The sequence below is a fragment of the Trachinotus anak genome, unplaced genomic scaffold (genome assembly GCF_046630095.1).
Source record: "Trachinotus anak isolate AG129_WGS33_773 ecotype Australia unplaced genomic scaffold, CSIRO_AGI_Tana_v1 ptg000004l, whole genome shotgun sequence".
NCBI classification, from domain to species: domain Eukaryota; kingdom Metazoa; phylum Chordata; class Actinopteri; order Carangiformes; family Carangidae; genus Trachinotus; species Trachinotus anak.
Genome location: NW_027273855.1, coordinates 13,245,961 through 13,266,621, shown reverse-complemented (window position 1 = coordinate 13,266,621; position 20,661 = coordinate 13,245,961). Strand labels below are relative to the sequence as shown.

Genomic DNA, 20,661 nt, shown 5'->3' with positions numbered 1-20,661 from the left:
ACAGGCACTAAGAGATCACAGCTGCATTCAGTCCTGACCACAGATGCAGTTTCACACAGTCACATCGCGGTCTAGCCTTTTCTTCACTACGTTAATATCCAGGCTGAATATTAGCATGAAGTTAATATTCATGCTGAATATTAACATATTTTAGACCCGGGGGATAATTACATTTGGGTATAATTTTGTGACAAAGCAGCGTGTGTTTTTATCATTATATCACAGACAGAGTTTCGTAGACATCCAAAAATTTCCTAAATTTCCCTTACAGATGCATGTCAGCTTCTTATCCCAAATTGAGCCTGGACAACTTGGTTGGTAATCAAAAGGAGGTGCTTTTGTTTCAGGGTCCTGGTAATGTGGATGCTCCTCACTGTCACTTGAATATAACAGTCATTGTTAATGTTATCACTAACACTATCTGCTGTGAGAAAGTACTCTGCAAATAAAATCTAAATGAGTCTGGCCAATAATGTGAATGTGACACAGCGAACTGTTTCAGTAGGGTTACATAGCCTGCTACTGTATAGTTCAACTTTTAAAGTAATTATGATTTGATAAATGTATTCTGTCGGTTTAAACAATTTAAGATTTCACAATTTTTGTAAATAACAATGGTGAGAAAAAATGAATGGAATATAAAGGCATTTACTTTCATTAGGTTGACAAAGAAAAAAGCACTTTTGCAGGTGAACACAAGACATGATCTAAGGGGTTCATTTTTACAGATCTCCAGAACAAGCAAACAAAATGGTAAGAGTTTAGACAAATACCATAACAAACTTAAGTACATTCTGCAAGCAAGGACAAAAACTTAGTAATCATGCCTTTTCATGGTTCTAACATTTAAACACTTAATTTAAAATAATCTTTTAACATATGCAGCAAAATGTTGGACCAGTGAGCACCCTTGAAAACTCAAACTAATGCAAGTTAAGACTGGAAACACACATCATAAAAAAAAAAAAAAAGAAAACCAACAAAAAAAACATTTTATTCCTCCTTGGCAACTGCAACTGCAGCCTTCATTAAAACATAGCACGAATAAATACTAAATCACACATCATAGCAGGCATGTTGATGTCACTTTTATCAGTGATGAAATTGATGGCAGGATAAATGTGCCTGCCACATTTTGTGAAACCGATCTGTGAATCCAATGACATTCTGAAACTTTGTTGCCTCTACGTGAAAAATAAAACTATTATTTTCTGTTCTGGTCAAAGTGTGTTTAATTTTTTCCCCTCATCAAAATGCAGTTGGGTTAAATTGTATAGTGGTAAAAGGACTTCACTGTGAGTTCACTGGGATGTCACTCAGAGAAAGATGGCCACTCCAACTGTCGTAAAAAACTACTTGACACTCGCTCCTGACCACTACTTCAGGAATGGCATCCTCTGGGCAGATTGCATTATTCCTCACTAGCCCTCATTCATAAATTTAAGTTCTGAAATCTGAATCTAATCTTTAAACCTAATCTTCCAATGAGCACATCCTCATTTTACCACCAACCTCGATATTTGACTAGATTTTCCTCATCATCTGTGACAAACTATTAGAGCATATTAGTTTTTTTGATATTTAGGTTATAAAATTTAATATTCAATACTCGTTGTGAATTTTGCACACAAAATAAATAAGCTTACAAAGATGAACTCAGTCTCTGTAAACATACAGAGAAAGGCTGAACAATGGGATGCATTTAGCTTCATATAGATGAAGTCCTATGATGAAGCCCAAAATCATAGGAATAAACCTGATGTTATAGTTTCTTTCTGTACTTCATACAAAGTGGGGTGAGAAAATTTTGTTGCACCAAGACTTCCTTTTAACAAGCCAGGAGTAAAAACATGAAGACAATGCACTGGTGGAAGTTTGCTCCTACAGCTGAAACTGATCAAATTTATCAATCTGTACTTAAATAACTGCTCATTTAGAAGTTGTGAACTACATAATTTAAAACAGAAACAAGGTGAGTTCTGTTCAGCCCTCCTGGTGCATGAATCTGTATTGATTTGCAAGAGGGTTTAATAAGTGAGGGCCACTGACAGACACTATCCTACAACTCACTGGAGACACTTCCTTGCCAATACATGCAGTGTGATGAGCTGTAATGAGCAGCCAGTGGTTTCATCACCTCAGTCTCTCAGCAGTAGATAGTCTTTGATAGTCTCTGGTAAAGGAAGCTCTTTTACAGCAGTGGGAAGGAACTGCACTCCGAGACTCTGCCGGACAGCACAGCGTGCCAGAGCGCGCAGCGTGGGAGCCTGAGCCACCATGTTGGTCAGCCTCGCCAGCAGCTGGGGATCTTTATTCAGCTCCCTGGGAAGGGTGCCGTCAGCCCGTCGGATCTCAAACCGCCCTGCTGCGCGGCACAGCAGCTCAAGGCACTCCTCCTCCTGTTCAGTGCCCAGGCCCCGGGCCAACAGAGCCACCAGTCGAGAGATAGGGGTCTGGCCCTTAAGGTTGGTCACATGGACCTGGGCGCCGTAGTCTAATAGCACTTTGACACTCTCCAGGTTGCCTTTCATTGCTGCCCAACTCAAAGGAGTGTCATTATTGTAGTCCCGGGCATTGGGACAGGCCCCACTCTCTAGCAAGGCCCTCACACACTCTGGGTTATCTTTGAAGGCGGCCCAGTGAAGTGGAGTGTCCTTATTGCCATCCAGGGCATTTGGCTGGGCCCCATACTCCAACAGCAGCTCCACGCAGCTCTCATCCTTCTCTGCTGCATAGTGCAGTGCTGTGCGGTTGTATCCATCCAAAGCATTCACCTGTTAATTAAAGTCAATATATTAAGCGGCCATAAGCTAAAGTGTTAACAACACTTTGTAACTGTACAAATACAATGATTACTGCAAAGTGGGAGGTCTTTCGCTTACAGACTGTTTGAGCATCCCCAAGAACACTTCTTATTCTAGTTCATATATTGTATGTGCAACAGCACAAAGTGCAAAGGGCTGGGTGAAGTGGTATATAGAGCTGAGTGTGTGGTTACTGGGCACCAAGATACCACACAAACTGGCAAAGCCAGTTTCAAGGTCAGAAATTCCAAAACGTTAGTGTTGCTTACGTTGATCATTGAGCTGATCATTGCATTGCCATGAGCCCTCTCAGTTGGTTGACCCAAATTACAAAGACCTATTTTCTACCAAAGATATAATCCCCATTAAAACTGTTCACTGTGATTATCTTAAGAAACAGGGACACTGTTTCTGGAAAGATATGTTATTTTTTAATTTGAATTTTTACTTAATTTTTCACACTGCGAGTATCTCACACTACATTCCACTCACGTCCTTGCTATTTGAGAATAGGTGGAAATCTGAAAGATGGATATCTCTAATTCTTGACGGGTTTAACCAGATCTATCTGTAAGGCTGTATTTCATCAGTGGTAATTGAGAACTGTTTTTCTAATTTGGTTGAACTGACCATAAAAAGAACTATACTGGTGGTTTTGCACATTTTCACCCAATAACTACGAAACACAGTTTTTATTACTGCCAGCTATCAGCATTAACCATCGCTAGCATTATTAAGATGAATGAGTGTGATGTCCTACCTTTCAGACAGCCACTGGTTTTGTGCCATGACAGCACAGTATGACACTCGACATGCAGAGACGGATGATTCCTTTAGCAAACATCATGCTCAGCTTTACTTTTATCAAAGTTGCACTTGCATTGTGACGTAGGTTATGAACAAGGACTGTTTTTCATCTAACACATCTAACACTTGAGAATTGGGTGTTGTAACAGCAACCATGACATACAAAAACTGTTTTGAAGTGTCATTATCTCAAAAATTAAATTCCATGTTTGATTTTCAAACAACACAGCATTTGCATCAATTTTTTGGCAACCCACTACTCCATTTCAGATTTCATCTTGACCACACCCACAGGAAAAATTTTAAAGACTGCTCTTGCTCACACCTGAATTGCCTAACAAAGACAACATATCCTTGGCAAAAATAAAACTGGGCATTATTGTCAGTGTGATGGATCACCTGAAGTATCATAAGCAAGGTTCAACTCGCTGCATGTAGATTTTCATATCGCACAGCAGCTGTCTGGAACGTAGAAGATTAATCTAAAATCTTATGCTTCCGTGTATATAGGAGTCATCTGTGACGTACCTCTGCCCCCTTCTCCAACAGCAGCTCCACGCAGTCAGCATCAGCGACCATACATGCACAGTGCAGGGGCTTAAGTGTGCCATGCATCCGGTTCACATCAGCTCCCTTAGACATGGGGAAAATGATGTCAATAAAACCGTTGACACTGGGAGATTTTATTTATGTAAAGTCAAATGAAGAGATGAGCAGGTGCTTACCTTACGAATGAGATCCTCCACATTGTCATGTGGGAATGAGCGGATGGCTGCGATGGTGCGGATGAGCCGCTCAGACAAGGAGTATTTACTTTGAATGCTTTGCATGATGTACCACATAGTAGAGCTCATGTGTAACAGAGGACCATGGCACCCAGGCAGGGGTGACACTACAGCACACTGAAATACAAGGTGGAATATGAGAAGTGTGGGACACAATGGAGATTCCTCAGCATTAAGAAAAAATGACCAGAATAAAATGAATCACAGAAATGCACCTCCAATGTTTTTAATTACTTTTGGTAGTTAGACCTCTTCTTAGATAGTGGGGTGGGGGGGTGGGGGGTGGGGGTTGTAACCCGACTGTTTCGTTATTACAGGTTGCTTTACACAGAATAGCAAAGTTGCAAAGTTAATGACTTTCCCAAATGTAGATATAAATATGCACATGGAAATCCTTTTGTAAGAATGTAAAAATATGTAAGAATGTAAGAATAACTTTACAGTAGACACCCTCTCCACAGCCTCCTGGCTGGGCAGAGGAGCAGCACTGGCAGGCAGCTAATTTCACTGCACTGCAGATCTGAGCGGTTCAAGAGGTCCTTTGTCCCCCCTGCAATTAGACTCTTTAACGCCCTCTGTGACACCAGCCGCCGCCGCCGCCGCCGCCCCCCCCCCCCCCCCCCCCCCCCCCCCTTGCAACCTAGATGGACTGTGCCTTTTTTACTTTATTTTATTACTCTATTTATTTAGTTTTTTGTGGTTATGACTGGAGGAATGTCTGTCTCTATAATGAGCTGCTGGATATCTGAATTTCCCCTTGGGGATAAATAAAGTATCTATCTATCTATCTATCTATCTATCTGACACATAACTGGCATATAATCAGGTTTGATGTGACAAGTGATATTAAATATTCGGGGTCCAGAATTATCTGATTGTGTGATAGAGTTTTATTACTAATATACCTATGTTTCAAATTCACATAATATGAGGTGGGTAAGGATCGTGATTTCGAGAGTACATGTTGATGTTAGGATCCAAATTGCATACATTAGTGTATGATGACAATCATGAATAATGGCTTAGTAGATTGAAGCAAATGAACGATTTTCCAGTGCTGTTATCATAATCATGTTGGATTAATGAAATACTGTCAGGACGCTAAGATCCGACCATGCTATCTTGACAGTGCATGTTTGTACTGTTGTTTACCTGAGACCGGATTGCTAACGTTGTTCTGCTGTTGCTACTCACATGAAGACGCCCAAGAGCTGACTGCCATGTAAACAACCGAACGTAAACATATGACTGACACTGACAGCTAATGTTAGCTCGCTTGGAAAGAACATACTCGATGACAAAAGAAACCAAACACGGTATGCGACAATGATGTACATTTAAAACCAAGTGACAGCTTTTTGAAAATAACAGATTAACAATAATACACAAATCACAAGAGCTACTTGGCCGACAAGCAGACGCTGACAGGCTGGTTTAGGAGAAAGAAAAATGCTCCCTTGCTACATTTTCACCAGCTGCTAGCACCAAGCTAGCTAGCTAGATAGCGAGCTAAGGTTAGCGTGGATTTGCAAGGGACAGTCGACACTCGTAGGCGAAAAAAAATCAAATGACATCCATTATCAAATACTTGTGAGCACTCCTTGAAATGCCCTTCGCAACCACCATCGATAAATGACCGATGCTAATGGGATAACGTACCGTTTTCGGTCCACGGTTTGAAGGTCTGACAGGCTGCCGTGTTGACTGTTTGCTAGTCCGTTTGACATAAACAGACAACGTCACCGGCGTTTCCACGCCCTCTTCCTCGAGCCCCCGTCCCTCAGTATCTAAACCCAACCGGTCGACCGTCGCTTCGGACAGCGCTAACTTTTGTGTCGGTTCTGGCTTTTACGATCTCAGCCTGGAAGGTGTGTCTTTGCCAAGTGGACTCACTTTCCAAATTTAGGCATGTAACGTAATGGCAGCACCGCAGGCATCCACGACATACCACGAATGCCTTCAGCTCATGTCCATGTAAAGGACAGAGAGCAGACACACACCGCGGACAAGCGGCTTCACAAATTAACATAAGACTCACGGGTCAGGCGGAGACAGCCCCTGGTGGACAGCCGAGCCCAACGATATGATCAAATCAAAGTTATAGTTTTATATGTAGTCTGGGACAGCGGACGATTAGCTTTGATCGATTATTACCTTTTCATTATCTTTCAGAATTACCGATTCATCAGTCCATTATTATATATATATATGTGTGTGTGTGTGTGTATATATATAATGGATCACATATCATCAGAAAAGAGCGACAAAGGCCAGCTTGTCTGATGAGGTGAACATCATCAGATTGATCGATTTATCACCGAAAATCCAAAAGATATGATATTTACAGGAAAACATTGCACATAAAATAGCAGCGAATCCTCACATTTGAGAAGCAAAAAGCTGGAAACATGTTAGTTTTTTCCTTGATAAATAACCTAAATGATTCCTGTGAACTTGTGTCAACTTGGACACACACCCTCACATCTAGACCTTCATTATCCACTTGCATCCTGGTTTTGGCAGTTTTAGTCATTAGGTATCATGACCCGGATGCTATTTTTTTATCTCTTGCATTTTTAATGTTAGTCAATTGATAGAAAAAAATAAATTATAAAATAGCAACGACTGATAATATATATGTAATTTGGCAGGTCCCCAGTGAGCCTTTCACCAGCCACAGTAAGGAGTAATAAAAAGATACCAGAGCCTGGCCTGCACCAACATTTAAGAAACCCAACCACACCCAAATGCTGCTGTCAAATTTGAGCCCCAAAACTACACTTTTGCTTTATTACATCCATTACTGACTTTCATTTTTTGTAGGTCTCTTTTGGTATTGTGTGCATAATACAAACACATCTCACACATGGCTGCAGACCAGAGGCAGAAATTACATTCAAAATGAGATCATTGGAATCCAACCTGACACTACAACCCACATTACTTTTGTCTATGCACAAAACACAAGACAGCAGAAAGAAATGTGACGCTGGAAAGCCAAATCAAAATAATTTATTTTTGGTGACATTTCATACAGTTCTAGGATTGTGTCTCAAACACTTGGTTGATCCATTACTATATTTCCTTTTGCCACCCCAACCCAAATTAACAGAAAATAACCCAAACATATGGAGGGGGGAAGCAATTCCTGTAGGTATTTGCAAGCCTGTCAACATCAACCATATGCTTCTAAAATGATTTCACCTTACTGATGAGTAAGATTCTTTTTAAAACAAGTTAGTGCATTTATTTAATTATACTAAATCACTAGCTGCTCATACTCATTAATGAAAAAGAATTAACAGCCCCAGTGATTGGTTACTCGTTTACTGCATTACTAAACCCAAAGTCAATGCATCAAGTATTTTCTTTCAGCTGACATCTCGAACAGTATATAAATGTCATATGCGTGATTTTATTTTGCCAATGCGATTTCACACAACTTTGGGGAAACCAGCCTACCAAGATTGGGAGAAAAGCCTTGCGCATCAGAATTAAAATAAATAAATTTAAAAAGCAATACATACAGTGAGTCAAACTTCAAATTCTAAGTCAACCTGTTTGTTTTTTAAAAATTAAAAAAAGAACAAAAAAAAAAAACAAAGAAAAAAGAAAAAAGAAAAAAAAAAAAAAAGCAAACTCACCCTAAAAGCACAAAACAATCTGGTGGATACCTGCTGTCAAAAGCCTCCCTCTGTAAATTCAGAACTAGAACAATTACATTCTCCCACACACGTTTCTAGTGAAGGGTTATTATAATATAGCATAGGCAACTACACTGCTACAGCTTCTTCAAAATCCAGTTTCACTGGGCCAAAAGTTTCCCCAAGACTACCTTATTTAGCAGACCTCGTCAATAAAAATCAAAACTTTATTCTAGCAGACTATGATCGTAGGCAGCTGGCACATAGCACGTGAAAAATGTTCCAATTCTCTTTATACCCACGACTTGGCTGCCAAAAATTATGTAGCTATCATCCTTAACTAACAGCACTCCTCAGTCTATTTCTTTTTTTTGACACTATGCCATTGTTAAGAACAATTCACAGATATAAGCTTAACCTGGATATCCTGTGATGATGTAGAAAAGCCAAACCTCACCTAAACCATCAGGCGCACTGAACAGTCAAATCTTACCATTAACCTACTCGTTTTTTTTTTTTTTCCTCATGAAATACGTCACCCTACTACCCAAACAAACATGTAAACAGAGAACCTGACTGATTATCAACATGACAATAATCTGAATCCATTGGAGTGGGTACACCCAAAACATTTCAGATAGATAGCAAAGATAAAACTTAACATGAAAAACTTTGGACCAGGCTAGCGGATTCACCGTGGCTAACAGGCCAGTGAGCACCCCAAAGTGGATTTCGGCTTCAAACAAAACCACACATCTGACTGCGGCGTACATCGACGGTTTCTGATATCTGACTGTTACATCTGTAGCCAATCATGAACCAGGATCAAAATACCACCATAGAACACATTTCATTAATATACATTAGAAGACCACACTGTCCAGTTTCAGGACAATGATTCTTAATCTCTGATGTAAAAATCAAAAGTCATCCATTTCATTACAACAGTGCGACAGCACGCTGTAACACTTCAATCATTTTGTTTAACAATCAATGCATACACAGACATCAGTCAACCCTTCAGTCATACTTGCAACCCTAAGCACACGAAAAAAACAAAACAAAAAAAAAACTGATGTCTCATTGCGTGTTAGTGATATCTTTGTATATGTACATGACAAATATGCATGTTCTTTTCTTCTTAGTGCATATTGTTCTTGCAGGCCAACATCTATTCTTTAAAATCAAAAAAGGTAGAGGGCCATTAACGCGGCCCAGCATCCCACCTCTCCCTAGCAGAGCATAAATGAGATGGCCTCCAGATAAATCGCACTTAAATTCTGTTAAGCATAACGCTGGAGGCCAAAACAAGATTTTTGTTTCCTTTTCAAATCACTCGTCAAAGTTCTTCAGGTGTCATTTTGCCCATTAGTCCTGGATGTCCCGGTCTTATTGTTGTTTTAAAAGCTTTTCATTGGACAAGTTCCAGGGGGGAAGGTGGCTACCATAATGTTGTTGCTTTTATGTTATTCATTTTTATATAATTATATATATCCATGTATATATTCATACATCTTTTTTCTATTCATATCAAGTTTTTACTTTGGCGATACTGGTGGGATATTCTGCTCTTTGCCAGTGTGCCTGTAGCCTCCCTGGGGGGAGCTGCGTCGGGCCGGAGGCGGGCGCCTCTGGTCCCGGAACTTGAGGCCCCCAGTGCCTCTGGGGCCATTGCTGCGATAGTAGCCTTGAGAGTCACGTTCACGTGGGGGCCGGCTTTCCTTGCATTCCCATCCCCCCTCCCTGTCGTGGCTTTTCTCATGCTTGTCTCCAGGACCGCTGCTGGAGCCCGGCTCCTCAGCCTTGTTCACGCGCAACTCGCGCAGTGGCTGACCCGACGCGGTGCTGGAGGAAGCTGGAGCAGGGGCTGCAGGGGGTGGGTCCTTGGGTGGTCGTTGGCACACCTCTGCATAGCTGAGCTTTCGCGGCTCCTGAACCGAGACAGGAAAAAGAGCACAATTTTTAAAGATGTAGCACGCAATCCCATTTTTACATTCATTTTTCCTCTGGTGAAACCCTCAGATCTCATAATCTTGACGCTCATTGGGGTGGGAGTGAACGTTCCAAACTTGTGGTGGGAAAGGTCAGAGAGGAAAAGAAGAAAGACAGAAACACTGAAGGAGAGTGACAGATAGAGAGGAGGGAGAGACCCACAGCCAGTCAGTCCACTACCTCACTTCCCTCTATGCGCAAAAGATCTCATCATCAGGACAACTGTGCTCAGATTTTGTCTGCTATCATTGCAAAGAACCAGATTCTCACCTGTGCAGGGGTGGGAATAGTGGCTGTAGCAGGGGCCGGCGTGCTTGGTGTCGCTGGCGTGGAGGCAGGAGAGGGCTGAGGCCTGGAGCTAGGCACAGGCTGTGTGGAGGGGGAGGCGTTGACAGTAGTCTGGACAGGTGCACGTGGGGTGGCTTTTGGAGCTGGGATCTCTGCCCGTTCAACCCTCTTCTCTTGACGAGTGTTGCTGTCAGAACAACAGTTGCAGACATACAAGTTAATATTCTAAGTTTAATACAAGCACCTGGGTCTTAAATATCATGAATTAAATTGTTACTTTACTTAAAAGTCATACCCAGGGGTTGAGGGTCCAAGTGGTTGTGTAGCAGATTTTGCTGCTGGCAGGGCAGGACTCGAGACAGCCACAGCCTCCTCTGTAACTGAGGCTTGGCCTGAACCTTGACTCACAGTGGCTTCTTTATTGGCCTGTTCTGTCTAAAAAAAAAAGAAAAAAAGAAAAACAAGAGGCCATGTACATTCCATCTCTTCTGAGGTCCTCCTCTCTTACAGTGCAATATACCCCAAAGATTACTCTGGGGACTCTTACCTTGTCTCTGTACAAACCGCGTACAACATCTGACATTCGGTTTTCTAGCACTGGCTCTCCCTGTGTACTGACCACGCAGCCAGGAAGAGGTGGGAAATTGGTAGCAGCCAAGTCAAACTTGGGTGGAGAAACCTTGACCTCTGCTAGCGGTACAGGCCTCTGATCAAGGAAATTGGAAATGGAAACAACAAACAGAAAGATCACATGATGGTTCATGCTTTAGATACAACAAGGATTTTCTGACAACATGAAAGTGCTATTTACCGCAATCCGTTCGTCTTCTCGCCTCCTCCGTGTTCCTCTGTAGGTTGTGCTCCGTCTGAAACGCAATTAAATGTATCCATCAACAGCAACTCCACATCAGTCAAGTGCCACTGATCAAATCAAGAACATGAGCAGCAGCCACAAATCAGACAGTAACTAAAATTGACAAAAACAGGTTTACCTTCCACGTCCAGACACGCCACTGTCATCACTTGGGTCCAAAGAGGAGGAAGAGGAGGAGAGATGTGAGAACGCCATGCTCAGGTCAGAGACGGTCTGGACTGGGTTAGTGGTGGTGGTGGCGGCAACGGGAGCAGGAGGCTGCGGGCTGCGCAGCCCAGTCAGACTCTCCAAGGCGACAGGAGTTATGGACGCTGGGGTCACCTCGTTTGTCCTCACCTGGGGCTTCACATGGTTTCTGTTGCAGTGGGGAACAAGTGACGATGAGCAATGCCAGTATTTAGAAAAAGAAAAAAAAGTGTATCACATATTAGCTACCAGTGTTTCCTGTGCAGCCTTTTGCTTGTGGGGATAATTTAGGCCTCTAGAACTTCAGAATAAAACTTCAGGAGGTGCTACACTGACCATACTGGTGGGTTTCACACGTAAGCCCATTGACTAAAAAAAAATGCATATACTTTCCATAACTACCTGACATTTTTTAATGTTTAGTTTTTTTTTTAATTTAAATTGTTTCAGAGATATTGATTCAAATGTATGATAATTCTGGAGGATGTAGTTTACCTTCATTGATATAAATGGGCGTGGACAAAATAACAGACGCACCTATAATTCAACAGCACAAAAGGCTACAGCCTCTAAACTGATCATAAGGTTTAATAAACATCTCTGAAACCTTTTCAACACAAAATGAAAATTATAACCTTCACAAGTGGAGGATTTATCGCATTAGACTGCATTTGTTTTGGCTTGATGTACTTAATAAATTGCCAACTGAGTATCAACAACACACAAAATGTTGACATTATGTTTTAGGTTACTTTCCTAATGCTTTTCAATAATATATGTGTGAACACTCTTAATATCTTAATGCTATAGAAATTGTTCAGCGGCTACCACAGTTTTCCAAAACCAGTTTATTAGGTTATGACATGTTAAACCACTGTATGGTCCTTTAAGTGGAGCTTGTGTAATCACTGTGGTTATGGGAACCAGAACAGACTGTAATAAGCCTATTAAAAAAATCAAATTGCTATATTTTTTAAAATCTTTCATATATATATTTTGGGGGTTCCTCAACAATTTTAGGTGAAAACAGATGAAACAGCTAAATGAGTTTAAAGGAAACACTGGTGGCACCAATTGAAAACTTGGTTGTTTGCAGGAGGGATGAGACAGCATGCTGTGTCCTGAGGGTAAATGTGTAGACATGCAGGGGTTTTGGACTACATTTGTGCTCATGATTGGTTGCAGTCGTGAAGACTATAATGTCAACAGACTGTACTGTATGTTTGATAATCTGCAACCAATCATAAACTCGTTGAGTAGAACTGACGACAGACCTAGACTAGCTATCTCAATCAACCACTAACGAAACTTTGAGACAGATACTGTTTGTCAAAAAATTGTGATTGACATAGATTGATCTTCTCACGAGTCTTTGACCCTCAGATCTCATAATCTGAACGCTCATTGGGATGGGAGTGAAGCACCTGACTTTGGAAGGGAATGAGAGAGAGGAATGAAGGAGAGAGAAATAAAAGAAAAAGATAAAGAGGAGAAAGAGAACCAAAGCCAGTCACCACACTCCCTGGTTTCCCTCTATGCGCATCATGATCTCATCATCAGGTCTGACTTCACTGAGATAATACTTTGTGAAGCTGTTTTTTGTGTTTGTTTTTTTTTTTTTTTTTACAAGATTTACAGCATACTGATTAAAGCTTAACAGCCGACACAGACCCAGCTTCAAACTGTCAGCAATTCTTTGTTATGGCATATAACACACGGCACATGGTAATACAATCACTGACAAGGAAAGCAGCAGTAAAACAAGGGAATAAAAACAAAGAACAAATCCAGTAGATGGTTAGTTGTAATGGAGAGAAACTGTTACATGTAATAATGGAAAAGCAAAGAGGATATTTTGAAGCCAAGGTGATGATAACTGGAGAAAGCCAATTGCCCAGAATCAGACAGCAGCTGCTGTCATTTAGTAGGCAAGCCTACATTTATCAAATGACATGACAAATCCAGGATGTCCATTACCTGGCAACAAACATTTATCACAGTGATGAAAATGATTATGGCTAATAAAGTCCGACTGGCAGAAGGCATGGGCCCCGTTATGGATTTAGTCATTTGCCGCTGCAGTATGGTAAGAGATGAGGGTAGCGATGAAGCTTATCGTACAGTATAATAGTAGTACCTGAAGGCATTTATTACATTCTTTCTTGAATAGAGGGGAACACTGTGGGGACAGTAAGAAGACAGGGAGTGAAGAACAGTTCCCTGGTGTGGTTACATTATCTTTAAACAAAACTTTATTGCAGAAGATTTGATGTTCAATGTTTAACTTCATGCAAACAATGACACCAGTGGTAAAACATTCTAATTAGAAAATGTTTAGCAAACTTAGCCTTTGGTGCAAACTAAAAAAAAAAAAAAACAAACCTCAAATTAATAAATGTGCCTCTGCCAACCAGTCAAGTTGCAGTTTACATCCACATCTCTCCAGACTTATATGAAGTGAAGGAATTTAATAAAAAGGAATTAAGTGTATGTTGTCATAATTAGCATATGGATTCTTAGGTTATCGCCAAAAATATGTTTTGTGAGGTCAGTGAACCTTTGCGCCAGATGTAATGAAATTCCCTACAGGCATTCCCGATATATCACGTTCACAAGAATGGGATGGATGTGAGGCCACAGTGACCTTTGACCACCAAGATCTAATCACTTCATCCTTGAGTCCAAATGAACGTTTGTGCCAAATTTGAAGAAATTCCCTCAAGGTGTTACTGGGAGATCACGTTCATGAGAATGGCACTGACGGACAACCTGAAAACGTAATGCCTCTGGTTACAGCTGTTGCTTACCGGTTTCTGTTGAATTGGCGGGTGATGTTAAGAGAACTGGAGCCAGTTTTGTAGTGTCCAGCAGAGCCAAATCCATTCACAAAGCTACTGTTGGGGAACGGAGCCTGCACAAAGAAAAAAAGCAGTATTAACAACTCCTATTTTATGCAACAACCTGTACAGTTATTTAATCAGAAGCTACAACAAAGACGTGAAAATGAGTTTGCAGGGTTATTTGCTCCGCAAGTTTGCTCTGAATGTTTAACTGCTTTAGAAAAATTTTATGTCTACTGACGATTCAAATTGCAAGGAGGGAAGGACTCATTTGAATTCACTCAACGTACTTGCCTACAGACATCACAACAAACAAGGCGGCAATGACTAATAAGTGGTTCCGCAGGTGTTTTTGTTTTTTTTTTTGTTTTTTTTTTAGTGTGGTGAGACTTCAACTACTGCTGGTGCACAACGTGTGGCTTTTAAGGGTCAGTTTCTGGCATCGGATTTATGCATTGAATTATGATTATGCACAGAGACAAAATCAACTGCAACTGCAAGGGAAGGTTTTCAACTGAGGAACACGACAGGTGGATTCCAGAGTAGGTTTGTGTAGCTAAGTAACCATGTTAAGTACAGTGTGTCTCACCAGAGGAGTTTCAAAATACGGTGTGGGCGAAGGCGTCCAGGTGGGAGGTACGATGCCGTAGACTGGGTACTGCTGCTGGGGGTACACATGCTGCATGTAGAGTGGAGAGCTGTACTGGGACTGGCTCTGGGACTGCTGAGCATACAGGCTGCTGTCCATGCTACGGTAGCCATTCTTCGCAAAGAATGTGTTTATGGCCTTTATCCTGGCCTGTCAGCAGCAAAGAAGAAGGAAAAGGTTTAAAATGATGAAAATAACTTGACAAACAGGCCTTTCCAAAGTGACAAAGGAGTTTTAATTTGACTCACCATGATGGGTTTTCCCTGAAATGTTTTTACTTCCTCTCTCAAATACTTGTAGGCCTAGGGGAGCGCGAGAGAGAATCATAAGGCAATTCATGGTGCAACTTTTCAAGTGAACACTCCAGACAATGTGCCTGAAAGGTGAAATTTGACCAGCAGTACCTGTTGAGCGTCCGTGTCTGATTGGAATGTGATGTACCAGTTGTTGTTGTGTGCAAACTCAACACTTATCACCTTTGGACAGTTGTCATTTTTGAAGAGTGACTCCACCTCCTGTGAATTAGATAAACAAAAGTCTCATACGTAGCCAGAACATTAACAACAATTGGATGATTCCAAACACATTCACTTTTCATTGCCAAGTTGTCTTTACCTCAACAGGTGTGGTTTCAGGGACCTCCCTCAGGATGATAATGCACCGCTTGTGATTAGGACGTACTTTCTCCCCCTTCTCGTCCACTTGTACCATAGGAGAGGCTGAGGGAAATTCATGGTATTTTAATCTAGACACAGAACAAATGTACGCAACTCATTTTAACGTGCACCATTCTGAACTTTTCCCTTACATCTTAACACATCCAGGATGAGGTCCATGTCAGTGGTGAGGACCTTGATGCCTTCCATGCTGGCTATAGTCCAAATGGGGACAAACTGGTCACTGTCCATCTGGGACATCAGGTACAAATCCTTCGAGAGGTTCTCTCTTAAAAAAAAAAAAAAAAAAAAAAAAAAAAAATCTAATTACATTAGCCTTGCCTTGGGAAATGACAAGTCCACTTTTCAAATTCCACTGTATCAAGGTTCTTTGAGTGCTTTCCTCTTACCTAGAGAAATAAAACTCCAGCTCTTTCTTGAGAGACTCTCGTAGATTCTCGGAGGAGATTGGCTGCTCTTCAGCTTTTGAATCCCCTAGACCCAAAAACAAAATGTCAGTGGTAATAAAAGTGAAAGGTTCATTGTTTTCAATACAAGACGAGTGAACGATGTAAGGCTTTATCAGACAGGAAAGATGCAATTGAATTGCATTGTGGGTAGTGTAGGAACCAGTGTGTCTAGTGTTTGACCTTTGGAAAAAATGGTCTTTTGTGAGTTCACAACCAGCCTGAGCAGGTCAAACAAGGGTTGAATGTGTGTTGATTACCCCAAGGTCAGAAACAGGGTTTATGTATGAATGTGGTACATGAAATACAAATAACTGCTCAGGTCAGGTGTGGCCAAACAGACTGTGTGCCTTCTAAGTTTGTCTTGCTGCAAGTTTGTGAAAGTTAAGTTGGACCATGTGGCACGGAGAGCCAGCAGTCTGCAGGTCTCCATTCATTTCAGCCAAAGACTGTGAAATCACCTGCTGAGCTGATCAGTCAGTCACACTGTTCATGGTATTACAGTAAACCATAAAGTTTTCTGACTCAGTGTGTATGTTAAGTTTTCTATTCCATTCAAACTTTCGATTACACAAAATGAACACATGTATTGAAATAACACAATAATCCTTAGTTGCAGCCACAGCTGGTGTGTGGAGATGACTGCATGTGATGTGGCGTGACTGACCTGAGGTCCCTGTGGTGGACTCAGCGGGGGAAAAGCCCAACTCTGGAGGGTCCATTCCATTTACTGCTATCTCAGCTGTTGCTGTGGAGCTGCTGTCATCCAGAGCTGTGAATCCCACAGAGTACTGCTTGCACCCAGCAGATGAAGGCTCAGAATAACCTGCGCACAAGGTAAAGAGTTTCATTCTGAACCAACAGTAGACAACCCAATTTTGAGGCCTGCTTCATCTTGCCTGTTTTAAAAATCCAAACACACATTTCCATAAAACTGTGTGCGTACATTAATAAAATTTAGATGTTTGCAGATACTGTCAAGGAAAGCATGCAACTAAGAATCTGCCAAATGTACTTTTAACATGAGAATAACTGTTATAGCAGGTGTTGAATGGGAAAAATGGATGTGATGATATCCACTTTTCTAAAGAAACACTAATTTTTCACACTTTAAAATCAGTTATGGCTTTTCTGAGGGATATTAAATTCAGCTGAAGGAAGTGTATCTCACCCTCACTCATGTCTGGGGGGGGCCAATGAGGGCTGTTGGTAACAGCCTCGCTGGGGGCCACAGGCATCTCCTGCCACACCTTGGCATTTGGGTTCAAACCGGCGCCCTTAGAGGTGACCTTCAGAGAAGAAACAGCAGGATCAGGAGAGTGCAATTCATATCAACATCAAAAGCAGAATTATGTTTGTATTTTTGCTCAATCAAACATTTCAAACATACACAGGGACAAAGAATAATGTAGATAATATTGTGCATGTAAAGCTGTCAGTTATCTAAATCAGACTGCGGAATATGATAATAATCAGAATATGATTATTATGCAGCATCTACAGTTTAGACCTACACTACGTTGAGGATCATGTATTCAATATTCTCGCTGATTCACCTCAGTCTTGTTATATCATCTCTGTGTGGCATCTTACTCATTCACAGGCTATTGTCAGAATGAATGAGGATTTTGAGCAAAGTCTGAGCAGTTCAAACTAATTTGTTGATGACACACTACAGTACACAGACAGTATGTTTGGTTATTATCCAGTCAAACCACTAGCACTCATTTATTTATCTACATGAACACATTAAGTTACTTTTTATATCCAGTATTTACTGAGCATTAAGAAGTCGTCTTCAAAGAATTAAATAAACCTAATAGCTATTATTTGAGATTCAATTGCTTTAGGAAAACTATGGTCATCAAGGTAGAAACCTAGGGGCAACATCATAACCTCGTGTAATTACAACACTGGACTGAAAATGAATAAACAATACGACATCATGTTGCTTCATGGTAAGTATATTAATCTCACCATAAAATTAGAACATAACCATTTAATTTTGAAATTACTAAATTGCTAATAAACAGAATCAAACGCAAATGTATCTCCCTCAAGTGCTGAGAGTTTGCCTGGATCAAATTTTACCTTTGTTTTTAAGGTAAACATTACATCCGTTCCGCATGTGCGATGGCACGTACGCTATCACAAGAGCAGCAACATACACACAAAAACTAGACACAGTTTAACAAGGAATTAAACTGTGGTCTCCACTAATGTCCCTTAGCGGACTGAGAGCGTGACCGTTAAAGCCAACCATCACTACACCTGCTGATTTCACTAATTATTTTAACCTTATGTTGTAGGGGGACTGAATGAAATCACCTGGCGTAATGTTAGGGTGGCGGGAACACCTGCATAATACTGGGCTTCCATGGCATATAATTGGAAACCAGAGAAGTACAATGAAATGTGCCCACATAGGGCCCCCGTGATGCCCTGTTAACAAAGGAAGCTATTACCCTGTTAACCTCAAGGAGGAGAATGATTAAACAGGCTTTGTGTAACCAAAATGTCTGTAAAACAACAAACTAACATAATGCTGACAGTATTTTATTTATTTATTTTTTTTTACCTTTGCCAACATATTAAATTTGTGTTATGTTTAATTCAAGGATTTGCATGGACTCTCTATATCAAAGAGGCTGTGCACTGGCAGGAGAAATCCTGACCCTGCAAAGATCTGTGGCCAAGAATAGATCACGTACACTGCATATTAAGGCATACAGAAACTGATGTGAACCAACGATGGATTGTGCTTTTATCCAAAGAGGAATGGATGGCACCTGTACACCGAACACTGAAATGCCAGTATCACCAAATTTACCAGCTCCTTTTGACATTGTCACTCTCCACCTGCTGATAGATCTACTCCCTGGTTCTGAAAAAGCACTGGGCCTGACAAGAACAGCTGCCAGTCACAATACCCCTGAAAACACCTCTCTTCAGCGGTTACACATGTATGGATGTGTCAGATGGTTAGGCCTCGGTATCACTCAAATGAGCACGGACATTTATGTGGCGTGCAACTTGACGCATGGTTACAATGCATGCTTCTGTGTTACAGGCCGTTGCAAGCCAAGTAATGTCAGCTGACTGCGCTGCGCCGCACAGGCCAGGTATTTGCAACGCATGTCACCGCGTTAGCTGGGTTAGCTAGCAGCGCGATTAGCTAACAGATAACAGACTGAATGAACGGTCATCCTTCGGCCAATAATTGAAGCATCCATCACGTACGAAATTGAAAAAAATAACTCAGGCGGTACTTGTCCGCTCCAAACGGCACTGGCGTCCGTCTACAGCTGTGTGATAACTTAACTTATAAGCTAATGATTACTCAGCAAACTACTTAATGAGCTTGCTGGTTACAGTAGCTAAGCTAGCGTTAGCCATGTATCTGGAGGAGCTGCAGTGGAGATCCGGCTGACGGTGAGCGAGTCAAACCACCTGCCTGCAACTTAATAGTCCTGCGAGGGCTGCCGTACGCCCCGTGTTTGTTTGATAATCAACATCACCTTACGATTAAACGCTAACAGACAGTGATCACACAAATAGTCACAAAGTCAAAGCCATGCCGAAACTTGGTGCCTTAAATAATGTCTTGTTTGGGCTAAATTTAGCTGCTGCTTGATAAATATCCCTCCTTACGCTTGAGGGGGGGCGGTCTGTGCTAACAGGTTTCCACGGAGCAGCGGTCGCTTAGCTAGTTAGCGTTAGCTCGGGAGCTAAAGAAGGCCTCACTCACCATGCCGCCTGACCCTCCCTCGCTCCCCAGCGGAGCCTCGTCCTTCCCACCGGTCTTCGGTCCCGGATCAGCCTCCTCCTGCAGCAGCGGCGGCTCCCCGCTCTGGTCTGAACTCATCAGCCGCTCCTGACTCACTTCCACCCCGTCGCGTTCTCCCGGCCCCCGCCTGCCACCACCACCTCCTCCTCTTTCAGAGACACCGGCTGTGTTCAGCAGTCAGTCTGGTCTTCTCCTGTCGGACTGGATCGGCCAAGAGCGCACTCAGACTAGCTACTAGCTAGCTAACCGGCTAGCAGGTGCGCTACAGGCGGAGGCTAGCGACCTAGCGTGCTATGAATCAACGAAGCGGGCTAACGACAGCTAGCTCAATGAATCAAACCTGCACGCCGAGACACTAATGGTACAAGCGATGCCAAACCATGACTCTTCTCACACCACAGTCCCCGCTGGCGTTTCACCAAATATTACACCACACACCGGGTTCGTGAGGCGCATTCCTAACCGGGCGACCGGAGCGGACACTGGGGACACGCACCTCTCCTCAGCGCAGGCACACAGTCCGCCGACGTCCCGGCTGCCACCGCGAGTTCTCAGTGACCTCTGCAGAAACCATTTCCTTTTCCTTTTCCGGACCCGCACTGTAGTTTTCTGCAGGATTTTTGGTGTAAATTGTAGTTGTAAGTGCAGCCTTTATCCCAGAGTATTTACGTGCTGCGGATTACCCCAGTCTGTGTTAACTATGAAACTACATCTAGTTCTTGTGTTTTGTTGATGTGTTTAGTATGACAAAGGTCGACTTTTATTCTAATGCTGGATCATACAAAGAGGATTTTAAGACAGCCTATGAAATGCACAAATATGTTAATTTGTTTCTCGAGGATGACATCCAAATTTAGGCTTATACATCCAAAACAAGTTTGG

The 20,661-nt window shown here is 41.9% G+C and overlaps 2 protein-coding genes across 4 annotated transcripts; both read right to left on the bottom strand.

The window, feature by feature from the left end:
• Nucleotides 1-632: 632 nt before the first annotated feature.
• asb8 (ankyrin repeat and SOCS box containing 8) lies at nt 633-6,286 on the bottom strand. Of its 2 annotated transcripts, XR_011690826.1 has the most exons (5): nt 6,056-6,286; nt 4,337-4,513; nt 4,140-4,244; nt 1,823-2,774; nt 633-1,771 (listed from the first exon to the last, which is right to left on the bottom strand). XR_011690826.1 is itself a non-coding variant. In XM_071476091.1 (4 exons), the coding sequence occupies exons 2-4, from the start codon at nt 4,463-4,465 to the stop codon at nt 2,139-2,141; spliced, it is 870 nt and encodes a 289-aa protein (XP_071332192.1). In that variant the 5' UTR covers nt 4,466-4,513; nt 6,056-6,286; the 3' UTR covers nt 633-2,138. The 2 variants fall into 2 exon arrangements, 1 of the variants encoding a protein (XP_071332192.1); XM_071476091.1 differs by having other exon boundaries at nt 633-2,774.
• A 1,107-nt stretch (nt 6,287-7,393) lies between these two features.
• On the bottom strand, nt 7,394-20,303 carry larp4aa (La ribonucleoprotein 4Aa). Of its 2 annotated transcripts, XM_071476088.1 has the most exons (17): nt 19,741-20,011; nt 17,164-17,281; nt 16,660-16,818; nt 15,936-16,020; nt 15,678-15,814; nt 15,485-15,588; nt 15,274-15,384; nt 15,118-15,171; nt 14,810-15,019; nt 14,188-14,291; nt 13,518-13,559; nt 11,313-11,549; nt 11,132-11,186; nt 10,868-11,026; nt 10,616-10,755; nt 10,303-10,507; nt 7,394-9,971 (listed from the first exon to the last, which is right to left on the bottom strand). In XM_071476088.1, exons 1-17 carry the CDS (start codon nt 19,855-19,857, stop codon nt 9,579-9,581), a joined length of 2,430 nt encoding a protein of 809 aa, XP_071332189.1. In that variant the 5' UTR covers nt 19,858-20,011; the 3' UTR covers nt 7,394-9,578. The 2 variants fall into 2 exon arrangements, with proteins under 2 accessions (XP_071332189.1, XP_071332190.1); XM_071476089.1 differs by lacking the exon at nt 13,518-13,559 and having other exon boundaries at nt 19,741-20,303.
• Nucleotides 20,304-20,661: the final 358 nt, after the last annotated feature.